General features: G+C 43.8%; 2 protein-coding genes across 2 annotated transcripts in view; one reads left to right on the top strand and one right to left on the bottom strand.

The window, feature by feature from the left end:
* The window catches only part of RSPH14 (radial spoke head 14 homolog), a 193,435-nt gene extending 188,614 nt beyond the window's left edge, over positions 1-4,821 (bottom strand). The window contains exons 1-2 of the mRNA XM_066603584.1: positions 4,613-4,821; positions 4,271-4,475 (exon numbers count right to left, since the gene is read on the bottom strand). Coding sequence (XP_066459681.1) covers positions 4,271-4,469 — 199 coding nt within the window. The 5' untranslated portion in view covers positions 4,470-4,475; positions 4,613-4,821. The remainder of the gene's footprint in view (positions 1-4,270; positions 4,476-4,612) is intronic.
* Positions 4,822-4,862: 41 nt separating this feature from the next.
* The window catches only part of RAB36 (RAB36, member RAS oncogene family), a 29,444-nt gene continuing 12,773 nt past the window's right edge, over positions 4,863-21,533 (top strand). The window contains exons 1-7 of the mRNA XM_066603585.1: positions 4,863-5,063; positions 9,498-9,589; positions 12,536-12,601; positions 13,358-13,459; positions 17,516-17,580; positions 18,692-18,743; positions 18,821-18,902. Of these exons, the coding sequence (XP_066459682.1) occupies positions 5,004-5,063; positions 9,498-9,589; positions 12,536-12,601; positions 13,358-13,459; positions 17,516-17,580; positions 18,692-18,743; positions 18,821-18,902 (519 nt within the window). The 5' untranslated portion in view covers positions 4,863-5,003. The remainder of the gene's footprint in view (positions 5,064-9,497; positions 9,590-12,535; positions 12,602-13,357; positions 13,460-17,515; positions 17,581-18,691; positions 18,744-18,820; positions 18,903-21,533) is intronic.

Genomic DNA, 21,533 nt, shown 5'->3' with positions numbered 1-21,533 from the left:
CTTATTGTTCTTCTCTTCTTCTTGTGATGCGTTACCAGAGGTAATGGTTGCAGGTTGTCTCTCTGTGTCCCTGTTACATTGTATACTGTGGTGCAAAGCTTCCCTTCTTACTACTTATTAGAGTCTTAAAATGACAGGCTGCAACCTACTAAAGACGTTGCGGCCTGAAGGGGGGCACAATGCCAGCTCTCTACGGTCTTGCTGAGATCTGCCTTCGGCACTCACTTTGCATAGCACATTTATTCATGTGTACCACTAGTACTACAAGTCCCAAAAGTCAGGGAGAAGAACAATGATTGTGAAGATTGATCTCTGAAATGTGGATTTCTGGGTATTTTTCTGATCTTTTGGGCTAATTCCACATGGGCCAGTGAGATATCAAGCCATCAAACTCGTACCGATGTCACGCTTGCCAACGTGTGAGGCGTTTGTGTGTTAAAACAGTTTTGCATAACTTCGGAGAAGTGGCGATCCTCCACCGCAGCTTTTAGCTGTGGCGGAAGGTCTCGGGGCATTTCCCATTATTTTCAATGGGTAAACCTCGCATTGCAAGCCATGTGATGCTGTGGCAGCCCCATTGAAAACAATAGGCGATGCGTTCCGAGGGAACACTCAACGATAGAGCATGCCATGATTTCTTTTTTTCCCCACACTGGCCGGAAAAAAAAAAAAGCTTATGTGTATAACGCCATTCAAAAGAATGGGTTCATATTTGTGCGTCTCGCAACACACAAATCTCACGTGATTTTCTCGGCTGTGTGAAACTGGCCTTAGATATGACTAAGCCTACTTATATGACAGCCAATCAAGTCAACGCACTTTACACATAAGATAGTCGTTGGGCCAACACCACCAAACACACACCATGCTCAGCCGAGCCTGCAGATGAAACAGGTTAATGGTATGTGACGGAGGGGCAGTGACAGCTGGAGCAGCTCATAGTATCCAAAATAAACTTTACTACACAGAAATAGCAATAGCTATAAAAATAGCTTTGCAATAGGGTTCATATACTTTAGGCCTGTTTCACACTGGCTACAAAATTGCGAGATTTTGTAATGATTCAACATTGTTACAAAACGCATGTCTGTGAAGCCCAGGGTTTCCGATGCGTTCGTTCAGGCTACAAAAATCTCTCTCATGTGAAAGAAAACATTGAAAGACCATGAGCTTGATCAGGCTGCAGGTACTGGTGTACCTTGACGCTACTGAAAGCTAGGGATTTGATAGGAGGAACTTTCCTGTCACACCCCTCCCACTCCCACTGCTGCTCCCCCTGCGGGCCACCCGGCAGTAGGGAAATTTGGCTGAAAGCAGTGCCACCTAAGGTTGGGACATCGAAAACCAATATATCGAGATATCGATATATTGCTAATGCTTCGTCAATACTTTTCATCAATATTGTTATGTCCGATAGATCGGTAACATTGATAGTTTAAGACGATATATCGATTTTTGTACAGACGAAGCGTGTGTTGTGGTCTAGTGCCCATATTGTCTTTCTTTACATTCTGCCCTTTCCTTTGTGTCGGTACAGGATGTAGTTTTGCTCTCGGCACTAATGAACTTATAAACAAGTGCTAGAAACTTTTGGAAAGTGTGAGGCGACTCTTTGTCACCAAAAAGGTTTGCTCCAGGCAAAACGACTCTCAGAAAAAGTGCGTTTGTTCATCGCTTTAGAAGCAGGCTCTGACCGCTTGTGTCTAACGCGATGGCTGTGGGCAATGCTTTCTAATGAAAGCATTTCCACATGCAGATGGGGGGCTGCGCTGAAAAGCACGACAGTCGCGTCCAGAAAAGGAGACGTGACATGTCGTGCGTTCAGCGTCTAACGCGAACGCAGTGCCCATAGAAAAGATAGAAGAGCCATCTAACGCAATTACAATTGTGTTCAGGGCACTGCGTTCACGTTGCCAGGCCCTGCATTGTTTACAAGTTATCATGGAGACCGTTAGTCCCTCAGCTGCAACTTGAAAAAAATGCAGGGCACGCAGCCGCAGAAACACACACAAAATAGTCGATATATCAAAATATCCATAGTTTTGCACCGATATTTTACAATAATCGATAGTATCGACTATCGCTGGACAAACTATCGACATTTTTGAGTCAATGTCCCAACCCTAGTACTGCCCACTCAGCTCCCGCCTCCCGCTCTGACTGTTCCTCGGAGGCCGCTATCCAACTGGTGACCATGCTGCTCTAAGTTTCAGCCCAAACAGTCCTAACCACTCACCTCCACGCTCCTCCGCTGCTGACTGTGCATCTCCACTGCGACGCTGCAGTGACTGAAGCGTTCCCCAGCTCACATACCAGGCAAACAGTTCCTGGGGGTGTGAAGGCCCTGCCTAACCAGCCTGTAGGGTGCTGGGGGTGTCAACGGCATGTCAAACTGCCTGGATCTTGTCGCCACCCACACTTCCAGTGGCGTCAAGATACACCAGTACCCAGGCTGCATCCACGCATGTATGTGAAGCCCATGGTTGCCAATGGGTTCTTTCACATGACATGTTTTGTAGCCTGAAAGAACCCATTGGAAACCATGAGCTTCACATGAATGCGTTCTGTACCAAGTTTTTTAGCCCGTGTGAAACAGGCCTTAGGCCTCCTTCACACGGGCGACACGATATCACTGCGAGAAAAATCGTTCTCATGGTGACATCATGATTTTTTGGTGCTACAAAGTCACACGACTTTGCAGCGCCACTTGCAAGGATTTCCTACTGTCAAAGTTGCATCGCACGAAAATTGCGTTTTGCGTGATGCGATGCAACAGAGAGGGAGGCTCCATAGGGAAACATGGGCTACAAAACCTCACAAGTCGCGTGCATATCACGAAACACGCAAGGTTTTTCACTCTCAATGTTGCATGCTACAAAACATCGCAAGTGTGAAGGAACCAATAGGAAAGCACGGGCTTTACATACACGCAATGCATGAGAAGAAAAAAAAATATCGCAAGACTTTGTTGCCCACATGAAGGAAGCCTTTAAGAGGAAGTGCCTGAATATTTACTGAAAGCCAAAACATTGGTTAGCAATTACGGTCTAACACCTTGAATTCTCTGAAGTGGCAGCAGCATGGCACATGTACACTAGGGCCGGTCCACATATGCCTGATCTGGATAGAACTCTGTTAATTCTCTACTAACGCGAAGCTCTGACCATATTTTAGGGCACTTTCACTATTCTGGGAGCTGCTGGGATTCCACATCCAGCTTCCTTTCGTTATGACAGAAGCTCGTTAGTTACTCACACTCAACACATAACATACTTATCACATACAGTGGCATAACACGTCCCTGACGATGTTGTGGCACCGAAGACTGCAAAATATCCGCTTCTCACAACTTTCTGCTGTAAGAATTCATTCTCCCAGTTACAGACCTATTGGTACAACTCCAGTCTAATAGACTGCGGTTTATGGCTTTATTACTGTATCATATGTGTCTAAAGAAATATACAATGATGACCACCTCCACATCAAATATAAATTAAGTAAGCCTGGCCCAAAGGGTTTCTGGGCATGAAAACTGGCATTAAAGTGGGCAGAAAGCCACTACTTGCTCTCTTGAATAAGTAACTGGTGTGTTCAAAGGGTTAAATGGGTTTGGGCTACTGATCAACACTGCCAACACACAAAGGGTGCTACCCCACATCAAATATAATTGATTTCAGCAATGTTAGAACAGTAGCCCAAACCTGTTTAACCCTTTGAGAGCACTATTTATTCAAATCAGCAAACGATGGCCGTTTGCCCACCTTAATGCCAGCTTTCATGCCCAGGACAACTTAGGCCAGGCTGAGCTCAACTCTATTTAATGCGGGGAATCACCCTCTGTGTGTTGGCAGTGTTAGTCCAGTGGCCCAAAAGGATTTAATCCTTTGAATCACAATTTTGTGTGCCCACATTAATGCCCATTTTTGCATACTCCTGCGATATAAAAAAATGACTTCTCTTAATACGCCCAGAAAAAGCAAAAAGAAATTTATTGTGAATAAAAAACAACTTCGGCCTCATTCTATAGAGAAGTGGAGGGAATACTTGACCAGCCGACCGCGGACGATTATTTGGGGTGGCTTGTTCTCTGCACAGGGCGGACCCCCACATAACTTACTATTATAACTTGGCCGACTGATGGGTCATAAAAGTAAAAAGGGCATCATAACTCCACTGCAAACATTCCCATCTGTAGGCCCAATGTCATGACAGGGTGTGCAGAAGCTACATGTCATGACGGGGTGGCAGAAGTCACAAACACGACACTTACCCAGACGCACGGCCTGGAAGACGTCCTCTGGGTCATGTAGCAGGTGGCACAGTGCCATCAGTGCCCTCTGCCTAGTCAGTAACTCGGCGGCCTGAAGCTCCTCATTTAGTTTGGGCAAAGCCCTTTCTCCAAAGGCTACAGGCGCTGTAGTGGGGTCGATGTCAGGTGGTAAGTAAACGGAGATCCTGACCTCAGCCATTGTACACTGCCCAAAGAGAGAAATAAGAGGTTACCAGGGGGCACATGGGTGCAGCGGGCAGACATCATCATCTTATATCAGTAGACTAGGTCTCATGCTAGTCCTGGGTTATACCCTGGGAGACCTGAGGTACAAGCTCTCACCCGTCAGCAGCACGCCCGATACACAGGTCAGCGTACCACGGTTACTAGGCAACTAGGAGGTGGACGCGGCGTGCGTCTTCTAGAATATGGCGTTACGTAAACGTAGAGCACTCCACTCAGGGCAAGTACGCAACTTGTGCAAAGCGCAAATACGAAGCTGTGAAGCTAAGAGCACCTCAGAGAGCCCACAGCCCGGTGCATGTGGCGCCCTGTACAGTCTCTTCAACGCAATAACCGACCGAGTGACCGCCCAATAACGTGGTCCAGAGCCCCTCCTCCACGCGGTCTGCAGCGTGAAGCCACGCCCACAGTTTGTCAGCCGTTGTCTTGGTGACGGTACAGCGGCCCCTACACACTGACCCGGAGAGTCCGTTACCGCAAGCCGCCCAGCATGCAGAGCCCGCCGTTATCTCCGGTGCCCAGAGACAGGCTCATCTGCCAGATGCCCAAGGCAAGTGGTCATAGGCTGCAGCGGCCCCATGCCGGCGGTAACGCGTGTCTCTGCATTGTACCGAGTATTTGCTGCCTTCTCCCCTCATACAGAGGCCGAGGACTTATTGTCTTTGATGACTGACTGACTAATACATCGTATTCCCCATGAAATAACAATTCTGGAGCATCTCTGCTTAGTGCTGTACATTGTGCTGTTCCTCTGTAATCCCTCCTGGAAATGGATGAACCAACTGACAGCTGGGTGTGACTCGTCCAATCAGTGACAAGGGGGCTGGTAACACTGGGGTGTCCAGTTATCCATCGGTCACTAGGAGGAGTAACAGAGGAGCCGCAGTTTGCGCTGCGTATTCTCATAACAGGTGTTGCGTTTTTGCACATGCAATTTAATGTTTTATTGTACTTTTTGCACCGGTAAGGCTGGGGTCGAAATTTTGCCGCAGCAAATCCACCCGCGGCCGCTAATCTCGGGGTTAGCCAGCCATGTGCTCGACATCCACACGGGACGGCTAATCCGTTGCGGCAAAGTCGGCGTTGTGGCGTGGATTCGCTGGCCGCAGCATGTCCATTCTTTTTTTTTTTCCATTGCGGCCGTGCTCTCATCTATTGGAGCGCTAGCCGCAATGAAAAAACGTGCGGCCAAGCTGCTCCAAAACCCACGCCTAAGTGCCGAGGGTTTTGAAGCAGCGCTTTCCAGTCGGAAATCCCGCGTTTTTTCATTGCGGCCAAATCGCAAGATTTCCCCCGGGAATAAGCCGTGTGGGAACCCAGCCTAAATCATACGTGTGAAAAACCACACAACCGCGCTGCTATTCATGGAGGTTGGCAATTCGGTCAGTTTGTGCTCTTTCCCGTGCAAACACACAGGACAATAGAGCTGTATTTTTGGGGGGGGAACAAAATGATATCAATGGGTTCTATTCACCGCATATTGCATGCGCAAAAGCGTGAATCCGGCCTTAGAAAAGATGCTTCAGAAGTGTTATTTTGAGGGACATCATTATTTTTTTGCCTTCTGTAGTTTATAACATGAGGTTTCCGCACCTCTAGCAGCGATGCAGGCAAGTACTCAATATATGGGGCTGTGGCGACATGTGCCGGACCTGTGAGTATGGCCATGTGGTCTCAGGCTGAGCGGCGCCCGATGCACAGTTGCCCTTCCGTGCCCCTACTTCATGTTTTATTATTAAAGAGACTCTGCCACCATCCTTCAGCACCCCCCTGTGAGTGTAGCATAAGATAGTAACAGTCACACTGATTACACCAATATGTCTGCTGTGTGGATCTGTGCAGTAGTTTGGGAGAAACCTGCATTTTATCAGTAGCAGCTCATACATGGAAGACTACTTACAGTAGTTCTGGATATTCATGAGTGGCAGCTAGTTCCATCCTCCCTGCCCTCCAGCTATCTGCCTGTTACTGGGCATAGCTACAGCTGGCAACCATTGGCTGGAGGGAGGGGTGGGTGGGGCTAGGCTGCAGCTCATGAATATGCAGGCCTAGTTCTCTGTCTGGCTGCTAGTAATTAAATGTAAGTTTCTCCCAAACCACTGCACAGATATACCCAGCAGACCCATCACTGCAACCAGTGTGACTGTCACTACCTTGTGGAGTTCTCAGTGAGGGCTGCAAAACATGGTGACAGATTCCCTTTAAGCCCACCTATGTATACCTCTGATGAAAGGCTGCAACACATCGCACCATATAGGCATGCCATGGGATACGTTGCATGTAAGGTCACCTTGTTTAAAAAAAAAAAAATGCATGTTTTGTGGTACCACTGTAATGCTTTTCCTTCTCTTAAAGGGGTTTTCCAGGGAAATACTGTTGATGACCTATCATCAGGATAGGGCATCAATAGCTGATCGGCTGGGGTCCATCGCTCAGGACCTCTACTGATCAGTTGAGCGGGCGCATGCTGTCAGCGCCACAAATACACAGAGGTCGGACCAGACTCCTCTGTCCTGACCTCCGTGTAGTGGCCGGCGCTTGTAACTGCACGCACAGCTCCCATTGAAATGAATGGGAGCTGTGCTTGCAGTTACAAGCGCCGACAACTATAATGAGGTCAGCACGGAAGCTTCCGCTCTGACCTCTGAGTATTTGGAGCAGAAGCCTCCGCACAAACCTCCATGTAGTGGCCAACACTTGTAACTGCATTGATTTTAATGGGAGTCGTGCTGCAGTTACAAGCGCTGGCCACTACACAGAGGTCGGCGCGGAGACTTCCAGTCCAACCTCTGTGTTATTGTGATTCTGACAGCATGCGCCCGCTTAGCTGATCGGTCGGGGGTCACTAGCGATGGACCACAGCCGATCAACTATTGATGACCTATCCTGAAGATGCAAGAGGCTTTCTGTGCTCACAGGAAATTTGAGTGTATTTAGGTGAGATGGTCCCTTTTTTCTCCTTTGCTCACATACCATGTTTTCCTGAAAATAAGACACTGTCTTATATTAATTTTTGCCCCAAATGAGACACAATCTCTTATTTTCGGGGGTGTCTTATACTCACCTGGCCTGCAGCGTCTGGCTCCCTAGCTCTGGCCTCCGGCGCTGCGGCAGGCTGCAATGTAATCCTCAGCGTTGACACAGCACTCCCTTTCTGGTGACGGGCCTTTGAATACCCCGCCTCCAGCAAGCGACTGCTGTGATTGGATCATGAGCGCCGCTGGGACTACACTGAGTCGTAGTTTTAATGTAGTAGTCTTAATGTAGTTTAGCTAGGGATTATTTTCAGGGGAGGGTTTATATTTCAAGCCCTCCTGAAAAGGCTAGCCATTAGGCCTCTTTCACACGAGCGACAGTAATATCACTACTATGTACACACAGTTTTGTAGCGTCAGTGATCCTTCTTTCTTTGGAAAAATGTCGCATCACTTCGCTGCTACCCGTGATTTTCTTGCACGATTTTATAGCGACAAAGGTAATGGGACTTTGTAATGTTACAATCTTGTGATTTTTGGGCAATGCGATTTTAACATTAGAGAGTCCCAGTGATAAACTAGGAGCCCCATAGGGGAATATGGGCTACAAAACATCACAAATCGCGATAATGTTTAGCAACCTGCGATATTTTATTTTATTTTTTTTCCTCCTCGTGGTGCCGCATGCTACAAAACATCGCTAGTGTGAAGGAACAGATAGGAAAGCATGGGCTTCACATGCATGCGATTTGTAGGACTCTCGCTTTGCGAGTAAATTGCACAATTTTATTGCCCGTATGAAACTGCCCGTAATGCGATTGCCTTTGTAAGCAGTCTAGGAACAGAATACAAGCTGCTGCAGGGCTGGAATCACAAATGCAGTTTTGTGGCATTATATTATTATTACAGGTTAATAGTATTTATAAACACAGCGTGCTCTAGGTGTGCCTTTTTCTCCGTACACCTGTACAAATGGACTAAATAAAATTTGTTTTCCCAAAATGAATGTAAAAACTCCCATTTAAAAACCACTGAAATACATGGTGTTCTTATATTGAACTTAAAAAGGCAGAACAAAGTGTGTATGTAAGAGACCTATGAGGGACCATTCACACAGGACGGAATATTCCACAACAGCATTGCAGATATGCCGTCCCAGAATTCCGCAACCAAAATCTGCACTGCTAACTGCGACTTTTGATGCAAAATTACCAGCAGAATTCTGCTATTTTCAATTCCATATCAAAATCTGCACATTTTAGTGCTAAATAGTCAGCAGAAGGGCATATTCTGCAACGCTGTTGCGGAATATTCTGTACACTAAAACCTATCTTCTGATATAGCTGTGTCCATCGTTACCTTGCTGGAGCGTCCAAGCACTGGATTGGAGCTGTAGGTGTGGTAGCGGCAGGTCTGGAGAGTAGTCAGGGAAAGCCGGGAGTTGGTATCTGTAAGTCTTAGTTCACAATACAAATGGAGAAGGCAAGTTGCATTGTCAGGAAGGAAAGCCAGAGGTTGGTATCTGAAGATCTTAGTTTGAATGGCAGAGGAACATGCAGGAGAGGAGCTTGATTAAGGCTGTGGAGCACAAATGCTTTTTTAAAATAGTAGCCAATGGGCATTGGATGGTTGAAAGATGGCCTCCGTCAGAAATATACATGGTTTTTGTTTTTTTTTGTACCACACATCTTGGGCTATAGGAAGTTAGCAGAGGACACATCTTGTTAGTCAACGGAAAAAACATCTAAAAAGTACAATCCTATGATTCTTGGATCCTCATCCCAAAAGGAATAGGTTAGAGTTTCATCTGAATACATCCTGTAAATCGCCTTGGATTCTGCTGGCATTCTGTGAATTAGATGTATAATGAGGTTGTTGTGATGCTTCTAGCAGATTGCAGCAGCTGCTCTGACCGTTACATTGACGCAATACAGGCTGCTATAAGTACCTGCTACATTTCAGTTCTGCCAAGTGTTCCACTTACTTCCATGCTTTTTTGGCATTCACAGTGTTACACCGCAGAATCTTGCCTCCAGTATAAAACTCACTTTGATGCCCAAGTGAAGAGTGCCTGCCAGCAACGCCATGCCGGGAACTTTGGGTAAGCTTTTGTTTAATTCTGTTTTTGAGAATGTGCTAAACTTGGTTTACGTTACCACTTACCGCGTGAGTCTTTGTGTTAGAGTACATGTTCAGTTTAGGTGATACTCAACTTATCAAAAGGATATGCCTAATTATTAGTCGATGCATCGGAGAAGAAAACTCATGAAACAGTCAAGTGATGTTTCCAAGCTCTTCTGAAGCAGTTTATTATTTGTATAGTTTATATAGAAAAATGCAAAGCAGTGATCATAATCATCCCACTATCGTAAGTAACTTCAATGCAGCGTTTTGTTGTAAACCATAAAGGTCTTCTATGACGTTTGCATATATTAGTTCATTTCACATGCCCCCTACATACTGGTTCTAGCAGCCTGTTCTGCTTCTGACCAAGTGTCATGAGTCTTTAAAGTGAGCTCTATTAACCCTGGGGGATCGTGTCCAGAAGTCAAGTGAATTTTATTAACCCCGGGGATAACATGCAGAAACAACTGCTACATTACTCTTACATTTTTACAACAAAATAGATCATATTAATGTCTATCATATTTAAATTGATACCAGAAGGCATTAGAGTGAGTTCACACAGGGTCTAATTATTATTGCAAGTTTTGAAAAATGGATTGAGAAATTGATAAACACTGCAGGAAAAAAATCGCATTGATATCGCATCTGTGTTCTGTGCGATATTGTTGCGCTGTCGCAATTTGGTGTCGCTACAAAGTAGCAATAGTGCTCTTTTGCTGGGATTTGCGGCGAGGTTTGAAATATAAGCCCTACCCTGAAAATAATCCCCAGCTTCATTAAAAAAAAAACCACAATACATCACCTAACAGTTGCTGTCTGCTCCGCCACACTACTCCTCACAGGCTCCCGACACACTTTCTTGTAGTTTTCCCACAGCGCTTCCTGGTTAGGGGTTCAAAAACCCCGCCTCGAGGAATCGCTGGCTTTGAATGATTCTCGAGCGCCGCGGCTCTGCCAATCACTACAGCACTGAATTAACTAGTCACAGCCATTCAATGCAATGGCTGTGATTGGTTCATCGTGCGATGCAGTGATTGGCTGAGCTTCGGCGCTTGAGAATCAGTCAAAGCCAGCGATTCCTCGAGGCGGGGTTTTTGAACCTCTGACCAGGAAGCACTGAAGAAAAACTACAAGAAAGTGTGCTGGGGACCTGCGAGGAGAAGCGCGGCGGAGCAGACAGCAGCTGTTAGGTGATGTATTGTTTTTTGTTGTTTTTTTCTTTTAATGCAGCTAGGGTTTATTTTAGGGCTCAAACTGTACGATTTCCGACTGTAAAAGTTGCATCACATGAAAACCACGTTTTCACGCAATGCAACACATAGGAAGGCTGCATAGGGAAACATGGGCTACAAAAAAAACCGCAAATCGCAGCTGTATAGAGCAAGCTGCGATTTTGTATTCTCGCAATGTAGTAGCCTACAAAACATCGCTAGTGTGAGAGAACCATGGGCTTCACATACATGCAATTTGTAGCACTGTTGCATCGCGAGAAAATCGCACGATTTTGTCACCCGTGTGAAGCCAGCCTCAATTCATAGATAGTTTGAGGGTTGTCTCCAGAAATGGCACTATATAGAAAATAGCCTGGAAGTGTGGGCTATAGGACTTATTCTTTACATTTCTACTTATCCCATCCTAGGGGGGGAAAAAGGAGGATTCACAAAAAAGGGAATACTGTATTGAAGTCTGTCCCTTTGCACAAATACATCACTATAAAAAGAGAGCAAGAATAGATCACCTGAACGCCGGCCTGAGCCAACCCTCTGAATGCTTATTATAGATATCTTTGCTGGCAAATATGGACTTTGAGCAAAAGTAAATCCATCTGCCTGCTGCAGAAACCAAATAACGTGACTAACTGTAACTAGCACAGCCCTGCCTGACGTAAGGTATATATATATACCTGTGTTATTCAGGTCACTCACTATACAATTGTGCCAGTTATTAATATACCTATGTGTAGGGGAACAGCAACTTCTGATGATGAAGAACAGTAATTAAACCTTATGAATCATGTAGAATTCTAATTGATGTTCTTATTTCCTGCCATTCCCAATTCTATAGATTGAAGATCTCTTTGTATGACTCAACATGCCAATGATACAATAAGTATTATTAGCTAATGCTAAACACAATGCAGTCCTCATTCTTCGTGACACATAGCTTGCAAAATGTTGCTACTCTTTGTGGCTATAAGCACTGTTCCCTCTAAGCCGTGCGCTCTGGCAATGACCGTGTTCTAAAACCCCACAGCGCTACAGAGAGGGATATCTGTAAGGCCGCTCTTACACATGCGTTACCAAAATGCCACGTTCGAAACCTCAACTTTTTAACGCGACTTTGTGCAGCGTTTTGAACACATTCTACTGTGTTTAACAGCCTTGTTTTTAACGCACCCCACCATTGTAATGGGTGATGAGATTTGTTTAAAAGCGCCAAAATGCGCAAAAATAGAGCAGACCATGCTGGAAAATCGTGGCGTTTCGAGCACTAATCGTGGTAAATGTCACGCTAAGCGTGGTAAATTCTTTATTCCGCAGCATAAAGCTATTACGAATCACGACCCAATATCGCGCTCACTAACATGCGATTTCCCTGTGGATGTGAGGCGTTTGTATATCAAAACCGTTTTGCATCACTTCGGGGAAATAGCGATCATCTGCTATAGCTGTTTTCAATGGTGAAACCTCATTGTAGCGCGATGCTGCGTCCGGCCCCAATGAAAACAATGGACAATGTGAGCGCACGCCCAAAGATAAGACGTGCTGCTTGTTTTTTCATGCATCGTGGTGTGTTGCGATGCGTGATAAAATCGCTCATGGGTATGACCCTATTAAAAAAACTGGGGTTCATATTCGTGGAAGATTTGTCGTGGATGTATCATTCTTCTGACATTTAATGTATTTATGATGTTGCACAGGTTGAAGGTGTCAAAGGTTGTGATGGTGGGAGACCTTTACGTGGGGAAAACCAGTTTGATCAACAGGTACATTTTTAATATATAGATTTTATTAACTTTTCTCACATTTATCACATATCACTGTAGGATATATCCCACAACAATGTAGTATGCAAACTCTTACTGTTACCGAACAACCCCTTTTAAGGTTCTCTTCACAAATTTTGCATTCCAAATAGACAAACTTGGCTGTTTCCCCTTGTATTGTTTGCTGTGTTCATAGTACCTTATGCTGAAAGTCACTTCTTATGCTTATGGATATAATATTATACTATAATAATAGCAATCTATTGTTTAATGTCATAGCTGAAACAAAGTTAACGGGGTTTTCTAGGGAAAATACTATTGATGATCTATCCTCAGGATAGATCATCAATAATTGATTGTCCGCTTAGAAGCCTAACCTATTAGCTGATTGGGCAGCGGCAATCAGCGCCACTACACATGGGGGTCAGAGCACAAGCTGCTGCTCTGACTCCTGTGTGGTGGCCATCACTTGTAACTGCAGGATGGGGTCTCATTGAAATTAGTGGGAGCTGCGCCTGCAGTTTGAAGCACCAACCCCTGTATGTAGTGGCACCAACAGCCGTTGCCCACTCCGCTGGGATCCTGAGTGGTGGACCGCAGTCGATCAGTTGTTAATGACCAATCCTAAGGAGCCAATGAAAACCCTAATTGGTAGAATTTTGGCAGGTTGAAGGGAAACTGACAAAAAAGTATATTATATCCAAACGAGTAGGAAATAAGAAAGAGGTGTAAATAAAGTATTCCTATCTGCTACAGGTTTTGCAAGAATGTATTTGATCGTGATTATAAAGCAACCATTGGGGTTGATTTTGAGATTGAGCGGTTTGAAATCTTGGGCATGCCTTTTAATCTGCAGATGTAAGTAAACGATATCATACTTCTAAGTGTTTTCCATATTTAGGACACATAAGTATTGTATTTACCTGTTATGTGTTGCATAAGGTACACTGGCACCATATGTGTTCCGCGCCCTTCATAGAATATTACGGGAGGGATAAATAATACATATTAAAATTAATTTCCAAATTTTTTCATTATATCATTTTAAGTCCAAAATTATGTGCTTTCTAACTTATTTATTGAAGTTAGGAACCCGTTTTTCTGATACAGAGCTCCAAATCTCCTGCATAGTCATCTGCAGTGGTCCCTCATTACATAATGTTAAATATGATAAAGATCTCAGCACTTCCTTAAAAGTTCAGCTTTATTGATAATCCATAAAAATGACAAAAGCAGTGACTGCACACAACAGCACCTACGCGTTTCAAGCGTTACCGCTCCTAGTCATGGAATACAGAAAAGTGAAACACTCCAAAATGTTAAAGCAACCCTACCCAATCAAGTGGTATAATACACATCACATGTTAAGCACACGTCAATTGGAATAATGTTGACCTCCATGAGTGTCAGAAGAGAAGAGAAGAAGAGAGAGAAGAGGGAGAGAATATACAATGTTTCATGGTTCCAGGACCATCATTGTAAGTTGAAAATGTTGTATGTTGTAACCATAACTCTACGGAAAACTGCTAATTGGTTCTGAAGTCTCCAAAATGTCAACCGAAAGTAATAGTAATAAAAGCAAATAATTAATACAGATAAAGCATGTCCTCACTTGTAAAAGTCAGAGATTGCTGCTGGATACCATAAATCACTTTCTATGATGAGGACAGGAGCCTCTATAGTATTGTACCAGCAACATAGAAAGGAACAAACCTCATCTGGTGTCCAAGGAAGCCGCTCCTCCAGTTAGAACATATAGTACTATACCAGATTGTCAGGATGCACAGCTAGACAGCCAATGTGTACATGCACTTCAGGAATACAGGTGGGAGTCTTTTTTTTATTTTTGCTGTTTTTTGGGGTGAAAAAAAAATAAAACAATACATTTCCAGATAAATTGGAAGTGTTTTTTGGATGCTGCCTGTTTTCTTTTTTTTTTTAAAGGGAATCTGTCAGCTTGATCATGCTGCCCAAACTGCAGGCAGCCTGTTATAGAGTATAAGGAGCTGAGCGGATTGATATACGGGTCTGTAGGATAAGAGTCAGTATAACTTGTATTTAATTTAACATAGCATAGTAACATAGTATGTAAGGCCGAACGAAGACAATGTCCATCCAGTTCAGCCCGTTTCAACCCCCTAGTTGATACAGAGGAAGGCAAAAAACCCCAAGAGGCAGAAGCCAATTAGCCCATTTGGGGGAAAATTCCTTCCCCGACTCCATAATGGCAGTCAGAATAATCCCTGGATCAATCTTTGATAGTTCCTACCTAAATGAAAGACCCGGATCAACAACCTTATGGTCACCTAATGTCTATATCCTGTAATTTCATAGCGCTCTAGAAAGAAGTCTAGTCCCCTCTTAAACTCCTCAATGGATTTTGCCATCACCACATCCTCAGACAGAGTTCCACAGACTCACTGCTCTTACAGTAAAGAACCCCTTTCTGTGTTGGTGATGAAACCTGCTTTCTTCTAGATGTAGCGGATGCCCTCTTGTTACAGTCGCAGTCCTGGGTATAAACAGATCACAGGAGAGATCCTTGTATTGTCCCCTCATGTATTTATACATAGTTATTTGATCACCCCTTAGCCGTCTTTTTTTCCAGGGTGAATAATCCAAATTATGTTAGCCTCTCTGGGTATTCCACTCCCTTCATTCCATGTATTAGTTTAGTTGCCCTTCTTTGAACCCCCTCAGGCGCTGCAACATCTTTCCTGAGCACCGGTGACCAGAACTGCGCGCAGTATTCCATGTGAGGCCCGACAAATGTCTTATATAATGGGAGGATAATGTTCTCATCCCTCGCCCCTATACCTCTTTTAATGCACCCCAATTTGTTTATCTCTCCTCCTTTGGCTTTTAGGTCCAGTGGGCGGTCCTATCAATGATTGACAGCTATTTCTGAATTCATACTCATTAAACAGGTGGCTGTCAATCACCGATAGGACCGCCCACTGGACCTCTAAGTCCAGAATATGCAGAGATGTAAATGAAGAAAATCCAAGTTATACTGAATCTTTCCCCATTAAACTATATATCAATCTGCACCGCTCCTCTGATCGATAACCTACTACCTGCAGATTGTCTACATTTTCAGTGTGACAGGTTCCTTTCAACTGGCCTTTTTTTGGTGGCATTTTTTTATTCACGCATGTGTTTTTCCAAGAGAGGTGGCTATGGAAAAATGCTGCACATGCTATAATTTGCAAAAGATGCCATGAACCCCAAAATGCAGCAAAGGTGAGAAAAGGGCATTTCATATTTTACAATCTCCCTGCAGCAGACATCGGGAGACAGTTTTTTGCTAGAAAAAAAACCACCACTGTGTCAAATTCCCAAACAAATGGCATTTTTACAAAAAAGACTCTAGTGAAACCAGCCTTTTACTAGTGCAATGCTTATCCTGATTGGTTAGATTTTCCAGCATATTGCACATGCCACAGATCCAGACTGTCTGACATTGTATGTTGGATCTGGTTACAAGTTACAATGGCCAGGGGGGAAAGGCCATTGTATGCTGAAAATATTATCACAATTGTCTAATAGAAAAACTGTCTTTGTTGTCCATAGCAACCTATCAGAACTCAGCTTAGGGCTGTATTCACACGAGCGTATATACGCAGCTACTTACCCGCATAAATGCACCAGGCATCAGAAGGAATGCATGGAATCCAAGCTCTGTGTCTCCGGCGATAGGATCACGAAGTGTCGTTCAGTCTTCCAATGGCCCGCAGGCTTGCCATGGAGTTTTCCCTACTGAGCACTGCTCTTGGCAGGGCTTCATAGGATGCCTGCAAAAGAGCTGCAATATTACTGAAGTATTGCAGCATATTGTATAAACAATCAGACGATCACAAATTCAAGTTTCCTAAGAGGACTGAAAAAAAGAGTAAAAAATATATTAGTTAAATATTTTTTAATTACTGCAGAAAAAGAGTTAAAGTTAAAAAAAAACATTTTTCCATGTTGAACACAAAAAAATGTATATAGTTGGCTTCATTGCATGCGTAGAAGTTCAATCCATTAAAATAACTTATTAGTCATCACATACTGTGATGTGTCATTAACATCATAAAAAAAAAATGTATAAAATGCCTGAATTATGCCTTTTTTGGTTACCCCGTCTGCAAGAATAAATTGAATAAGAAGCGATCAAAACGTCACATCTACTTCAAAATGGTACCAATAGAAACTACAGGTAATCCCGCAAAAAAAACAAGCCTACACACAACCCAGTCAGGAGAAAAGTAAAACAGTTATGGAGGTCAGAAATTAATAACAGTAATTTTTTCTTCGTTTTTAAAAACATTTTATTTTTAAAAGCTGTAGAACACCTCCCTTACGATTTTTTTATAGCATTTATTAAATGGTACCACTGAAAATTTGCAACCCCTTTAAACGGATTGTCCAATCGTAAACTATTGATAGACTATCCTCGGCAGGTCATCAATAATAGATTGGGAGTCTGTCCTTCAGGAACTCCACTGATCAGCAGTTTGCCGGACCGCTGCACTTGTTCACTGAGCTGACTTCTGTAGGAAGCAGACAGCTTCGTTTTTGCTGCAGTGGCCAGGCTTGGTATTACAGACTAAGTTATCACTGAAAAGAATGGTAGCTTGGCCTGCAATACCAAGGCTGGCCACTGTAGTAAGAACAGAGCTGTCTGCTCCCTGCATAAATCAGCCCAGTACACAAGTACATCAGGCAAACAGCGTGACGGATCTCCACTGATCTACTATTGATTAACTGTCCTAAGGATAGACCATCAATAGTTTAGCACTAGACAAGCCCTTTAAGTGTTAAAAATAAACTATTTTTATGATTAAGTGTAATATGTTAATAATTATGTTTTTATATTAGGTTTAATGTATTTTCAGTCATATTAATGTGTTTTCTCTCTTCCCCACAAAGATGGGACACTGCCGGTCAAGAAAAATTCAAATGCATTGCATCTGCATATTATCGGGGAGCACAAGGTGATTGAAAATTTACAAGTAATGCAATAACTAGGTTATGAAGCAAATACCGTCCATAGCATGCTACAGAAAAGTGATTCTTCCTGCACACAAGCGGAAACCAGTTGCGGTTTCCGCTCGCGGAGGAAATAAATCGCAGGATGCTCTATTTTTGCGTAGATTACGTGCAGACGACTTCCATTGAAGTCAATGGAAGCCGTCCGATCTGTGGCCCTTCCGCAATTGACATTGCGGGAAGAGCAGGCGTTATTAAAAAAAAATCTGTACTGCGCATGTCCGACGGCACTCCATGTGGACCATCCTCAGTACAGATGAAGAAACAGGAAGCCAGGTACGCGCGGACACCGCTGCTGCCGGGGCTGGATTCCGCATGCGGAATCTAACCTGCCCGTGTGCTGGCGGCCTTAAAGGGGTTGTCTGAGACTCTTTATAAAAGCTAATTCCCCATGTGCAAAACATAATAAAGAGCTCAAACTCCCTGCTCTCTTCTTGTCCCCCACTGATGCCTCTGGGACTTCCAGGTGGCATCTTATTTACAGGCTGCAGTCAGCCTGTGATGTCCCGTAAGCCTGCCACTCCAGCCAAAGACAGAGCTCAGGTTTACAAGACATCGCAGGCTAATTGCAGCCAGTAAACAATACGTCACCAGGGAGACCCTGAGCCGCCGGTAGGGGAACGAGCGGGGACCAGTGATTATGAGTCCAATGAGCTCTTTATTATATTTTGCACAAGGGGGACTTGGTTTTAAAAAAAGAAGCTGTATCTGGGACAATCCCTCTAAATTCAACAATTAGGGAGCACTATTGTATGTAGCCTTACATGGCAGTTGAACCAGGAACAGGACTGTGTAGGGGCAGCTGATGAGTGCTCATAACAATCACACAAAGAAGCTTTGAACATAAAAACATTTCTTTTGGGGTCTGCATTCCTCTTCCTTTCTTACACTAATGAGAAGAAATGGTCTACTGCAGTGCAGGTATCTCCACTGACACTGGGACATGGGGGGCTCTGGGAGATGTCACCCGACCATAGGTTAGTTCACACATCTGACTGTGTATGGCAAGTATACAGGCTTGTTCATTGTGATGTTTTTGTTTCCTATACCTTACAGTGATAATTACTGCCTTTGATCTCGGTGACATCCAGACCCTAGAGCACACCAAGTAAGTATCAGCAAACACAGGGGTCTGTTTCCATATCAGAACCCTATCTGTTGTCACATTGTCATCTGTTGTTCCAGGCATTGGCTTCAAGATGCTCTTAAGGAGAATGAACCCGATACTTGCTTTGTCTTTCTTGTAGGAACCAAAAAAGACACATTGGTAAGAAAAAATGTATTCTTTTTCCATTGTCTTATTTTACTCTACATTTACAGATTATATCAGCCAAAAATAACAGTTCAAATGGAGGATAAATATTATTTGACTTTATTTCATATTGATCATCTCTACAAATATGGGTTCTGCCAAATGTATTACTTAGCCACAGAATAGTGTCTGATCAGTAGGAGTCCAACCATATGGATCCCTACTGACCATGAGTACGGGAGTCCCGTGTACCTCCGAATGATTGAAGTGGTGATTGAGCATGGGCACTGATACTCTTTTATTTCAAAAGATAGCTGAGTACAAGTGCTTGCAATCTCCAGCAGTCCTATTGAAATGAAAGGAATTCCAGTTCTTGTGGTCAATAGCGGACGCAGCAGATAGGCCCCCACAGATCAGACACTTAAGCCCCATTTACACTGAAAGATGATCGCTCAAAAATTGCTCAAACGACAGTTTGAGTGACAGTTTTGAGCGATCATCTTTGCATAAACTCTTAAGTAGCTGGTTAGCTACTTAAGAGTTAAATAAAGGCGGAGCGGGACACCACTGACAGCTCCGAGAACAGCAGCTGCTTTGTAGATGCAAACAGCTGCTTTGTTCTTGGAACTTTCAGCTGGTATCCCGCTGAGAAGTCCCAACAGGATACCAGCTGAAAGAATGCTAATCAGCGGTATCCCGCTGAGAACTCAGCTTGTGGCACTGATAAGAGTCATGGTGATTTCTAGCTTGCTAAAAATCAGCGATGAACGAATAGTGCACGAGTAGCGCATCAAGGCAGCGTGTTAAGACACAAGGGTTATCACTTAAAAGATGGCTTTTGAGCGAATTTTTAGCGGTAATCGTTGTGTCTAAATGGGCCTTTACACCCTAACCCGTGCATAGTGGATTAGTGCTGAATTTGACATGACTTTAACGCAGCAGCATGTTAATCATAATGTACCACTGCTTTTGAACAGACATGCCCTGAGTATGCAAATCAGAGTCACATTGGACAATCCTTAGCTCGGGCTACATAAAGACTTTCTGTAGTAGGTTTTTTTTTCATAGAGTATTCAAAACCTTAAAGGGACAATTCACTGAGAAAAATAGATCAAATCCACACAAAAATAACTGAAAAGTGGCCATACTTATTGATACAAAGGTAAAAGGACAGGTACAAATACCAGTTACCAACAGCATGCAGAAGGCAAAAATGCTATATGGAGGATGTAGCACAGGTGCAAAATACTGATGAACAATCGCACACAAACCTAGCATATATTGAGGGTCTGGTTAGTATTATACTTGCATACACATAAGGCTTATATTGGGTGCTAGTGCCTATTCGTTACGGGTGCAACTACCATGAGGCAACCTCAGACTGCCGCCTCTAATAGCCGTCTGTAGGACCTCAGAGGAGCAGCGTGCTGCCGCCCGGCTGTTAATTATTTTTTACTGGCTATTAAGTAATAAATAATTGCCAGTTGCAGGCAGGCCGGGCAGCAACCCGACAAGCAGTGCACTCACCCAGCCTACGGATCCGGTCCTTTGGCAGCCACCGCTGCTGCAACCGCTGACCTCTTCACCCAGTGCCCGCGGATCACCGTTACTGTTGAGGGTCACTAATGGGAGTAGTATTACTATTAAGTCCACTAACAGGGTTGCTATTATTACTGGGGCCACTATAGGGCTCACTGTGATCACTAGTGCCTCTAATGAAAGCACTATTACTACTGCGGCCACTAACGGGGTCACTATTACTACTGAGGCCACTATGGGGGTCACTATTACTATTGCAACCACTAATGGGGTCACAATTACTACAAGGGCCACTGTGACTACTGCGGCCACTAATAGGGTCATGATTACTACTAGGGCCACTAAACACGTCAATATGGCTACAGGGGTCATTAAGGGGATCATTACTATTGGGGACACTAATAGGGATACTATTACTCTATCACCTCATACAAGTCTGAATGGTTCAAATGTGTTGGGTATCTTGTGTATTGGCGCTTTCAATGCTTGTAAAATTAGTAGATTTTCTTTTTAGGGAGAGGCACCATTTCACACTTTGCCTCAGGCAGCAGAAAGACTCATGGCACCCCTGGTTATACCCAAACTATTTTACCAGGTGCTTTGCACCATGCTGTCAAGAGTATATCACACAAAGCATTGACTTCCTGAGCTCTCCGAGCATCCTAGGGCCAAACTGCTTCTGTAAATGAATATTAAGCATTGGTTGATAATTTGACCAAAAAATGCAAGCTCGCAACCAGTGTCAAGGGTCCTCATGTCTTGTGAGACCCCATACTAACATTGTATTACAAACAATTCTCAGAACAGGTTGGAGTCCTAGCAGTTAAACCCTGACTGATCATAAAATGATAGTATCTCCTATGGGAAAACCCCTTTGACACTTTTGCTGAAGGCCACATTGTCATTATTTGTTACACATTTATCACAGTATCGCATACTAATGATAATTAAGAACATCTTTTAATATGTCTAGAGATGTGGAGTCACTCTTTACACCTCCCACCTACTGTAGTGATATTGCAACAAATTTAATAACGTTTTAAAAAAGCACAACTCTTAACTCTGTCTAAAAACCACATACCATACACCCTTTTCCCTCCACTTTGG

This window comes from Eleutherodactylus coqui, chromosome 5, assembly GCF_035609145.1.
Source record: "Eleutherodactylus coqui strain aEleCoq1 chromosome 5, aEleCoq1.hap1, whole genome shotgun sequence".
Taxonomy (NCBI): domain Eukaryota; kingdom Metazoa; phylum Chordata; class Amphibia; order Anura; family Eleutherodactylidae; genus Eleutherodactylus; species Eleutherodactylus coqui.
The sequence above is the reverse complement of the archived record's forward strand: the minus strand, read 5'-3'. Positions and strand labels throughout refer to the sequence as shown.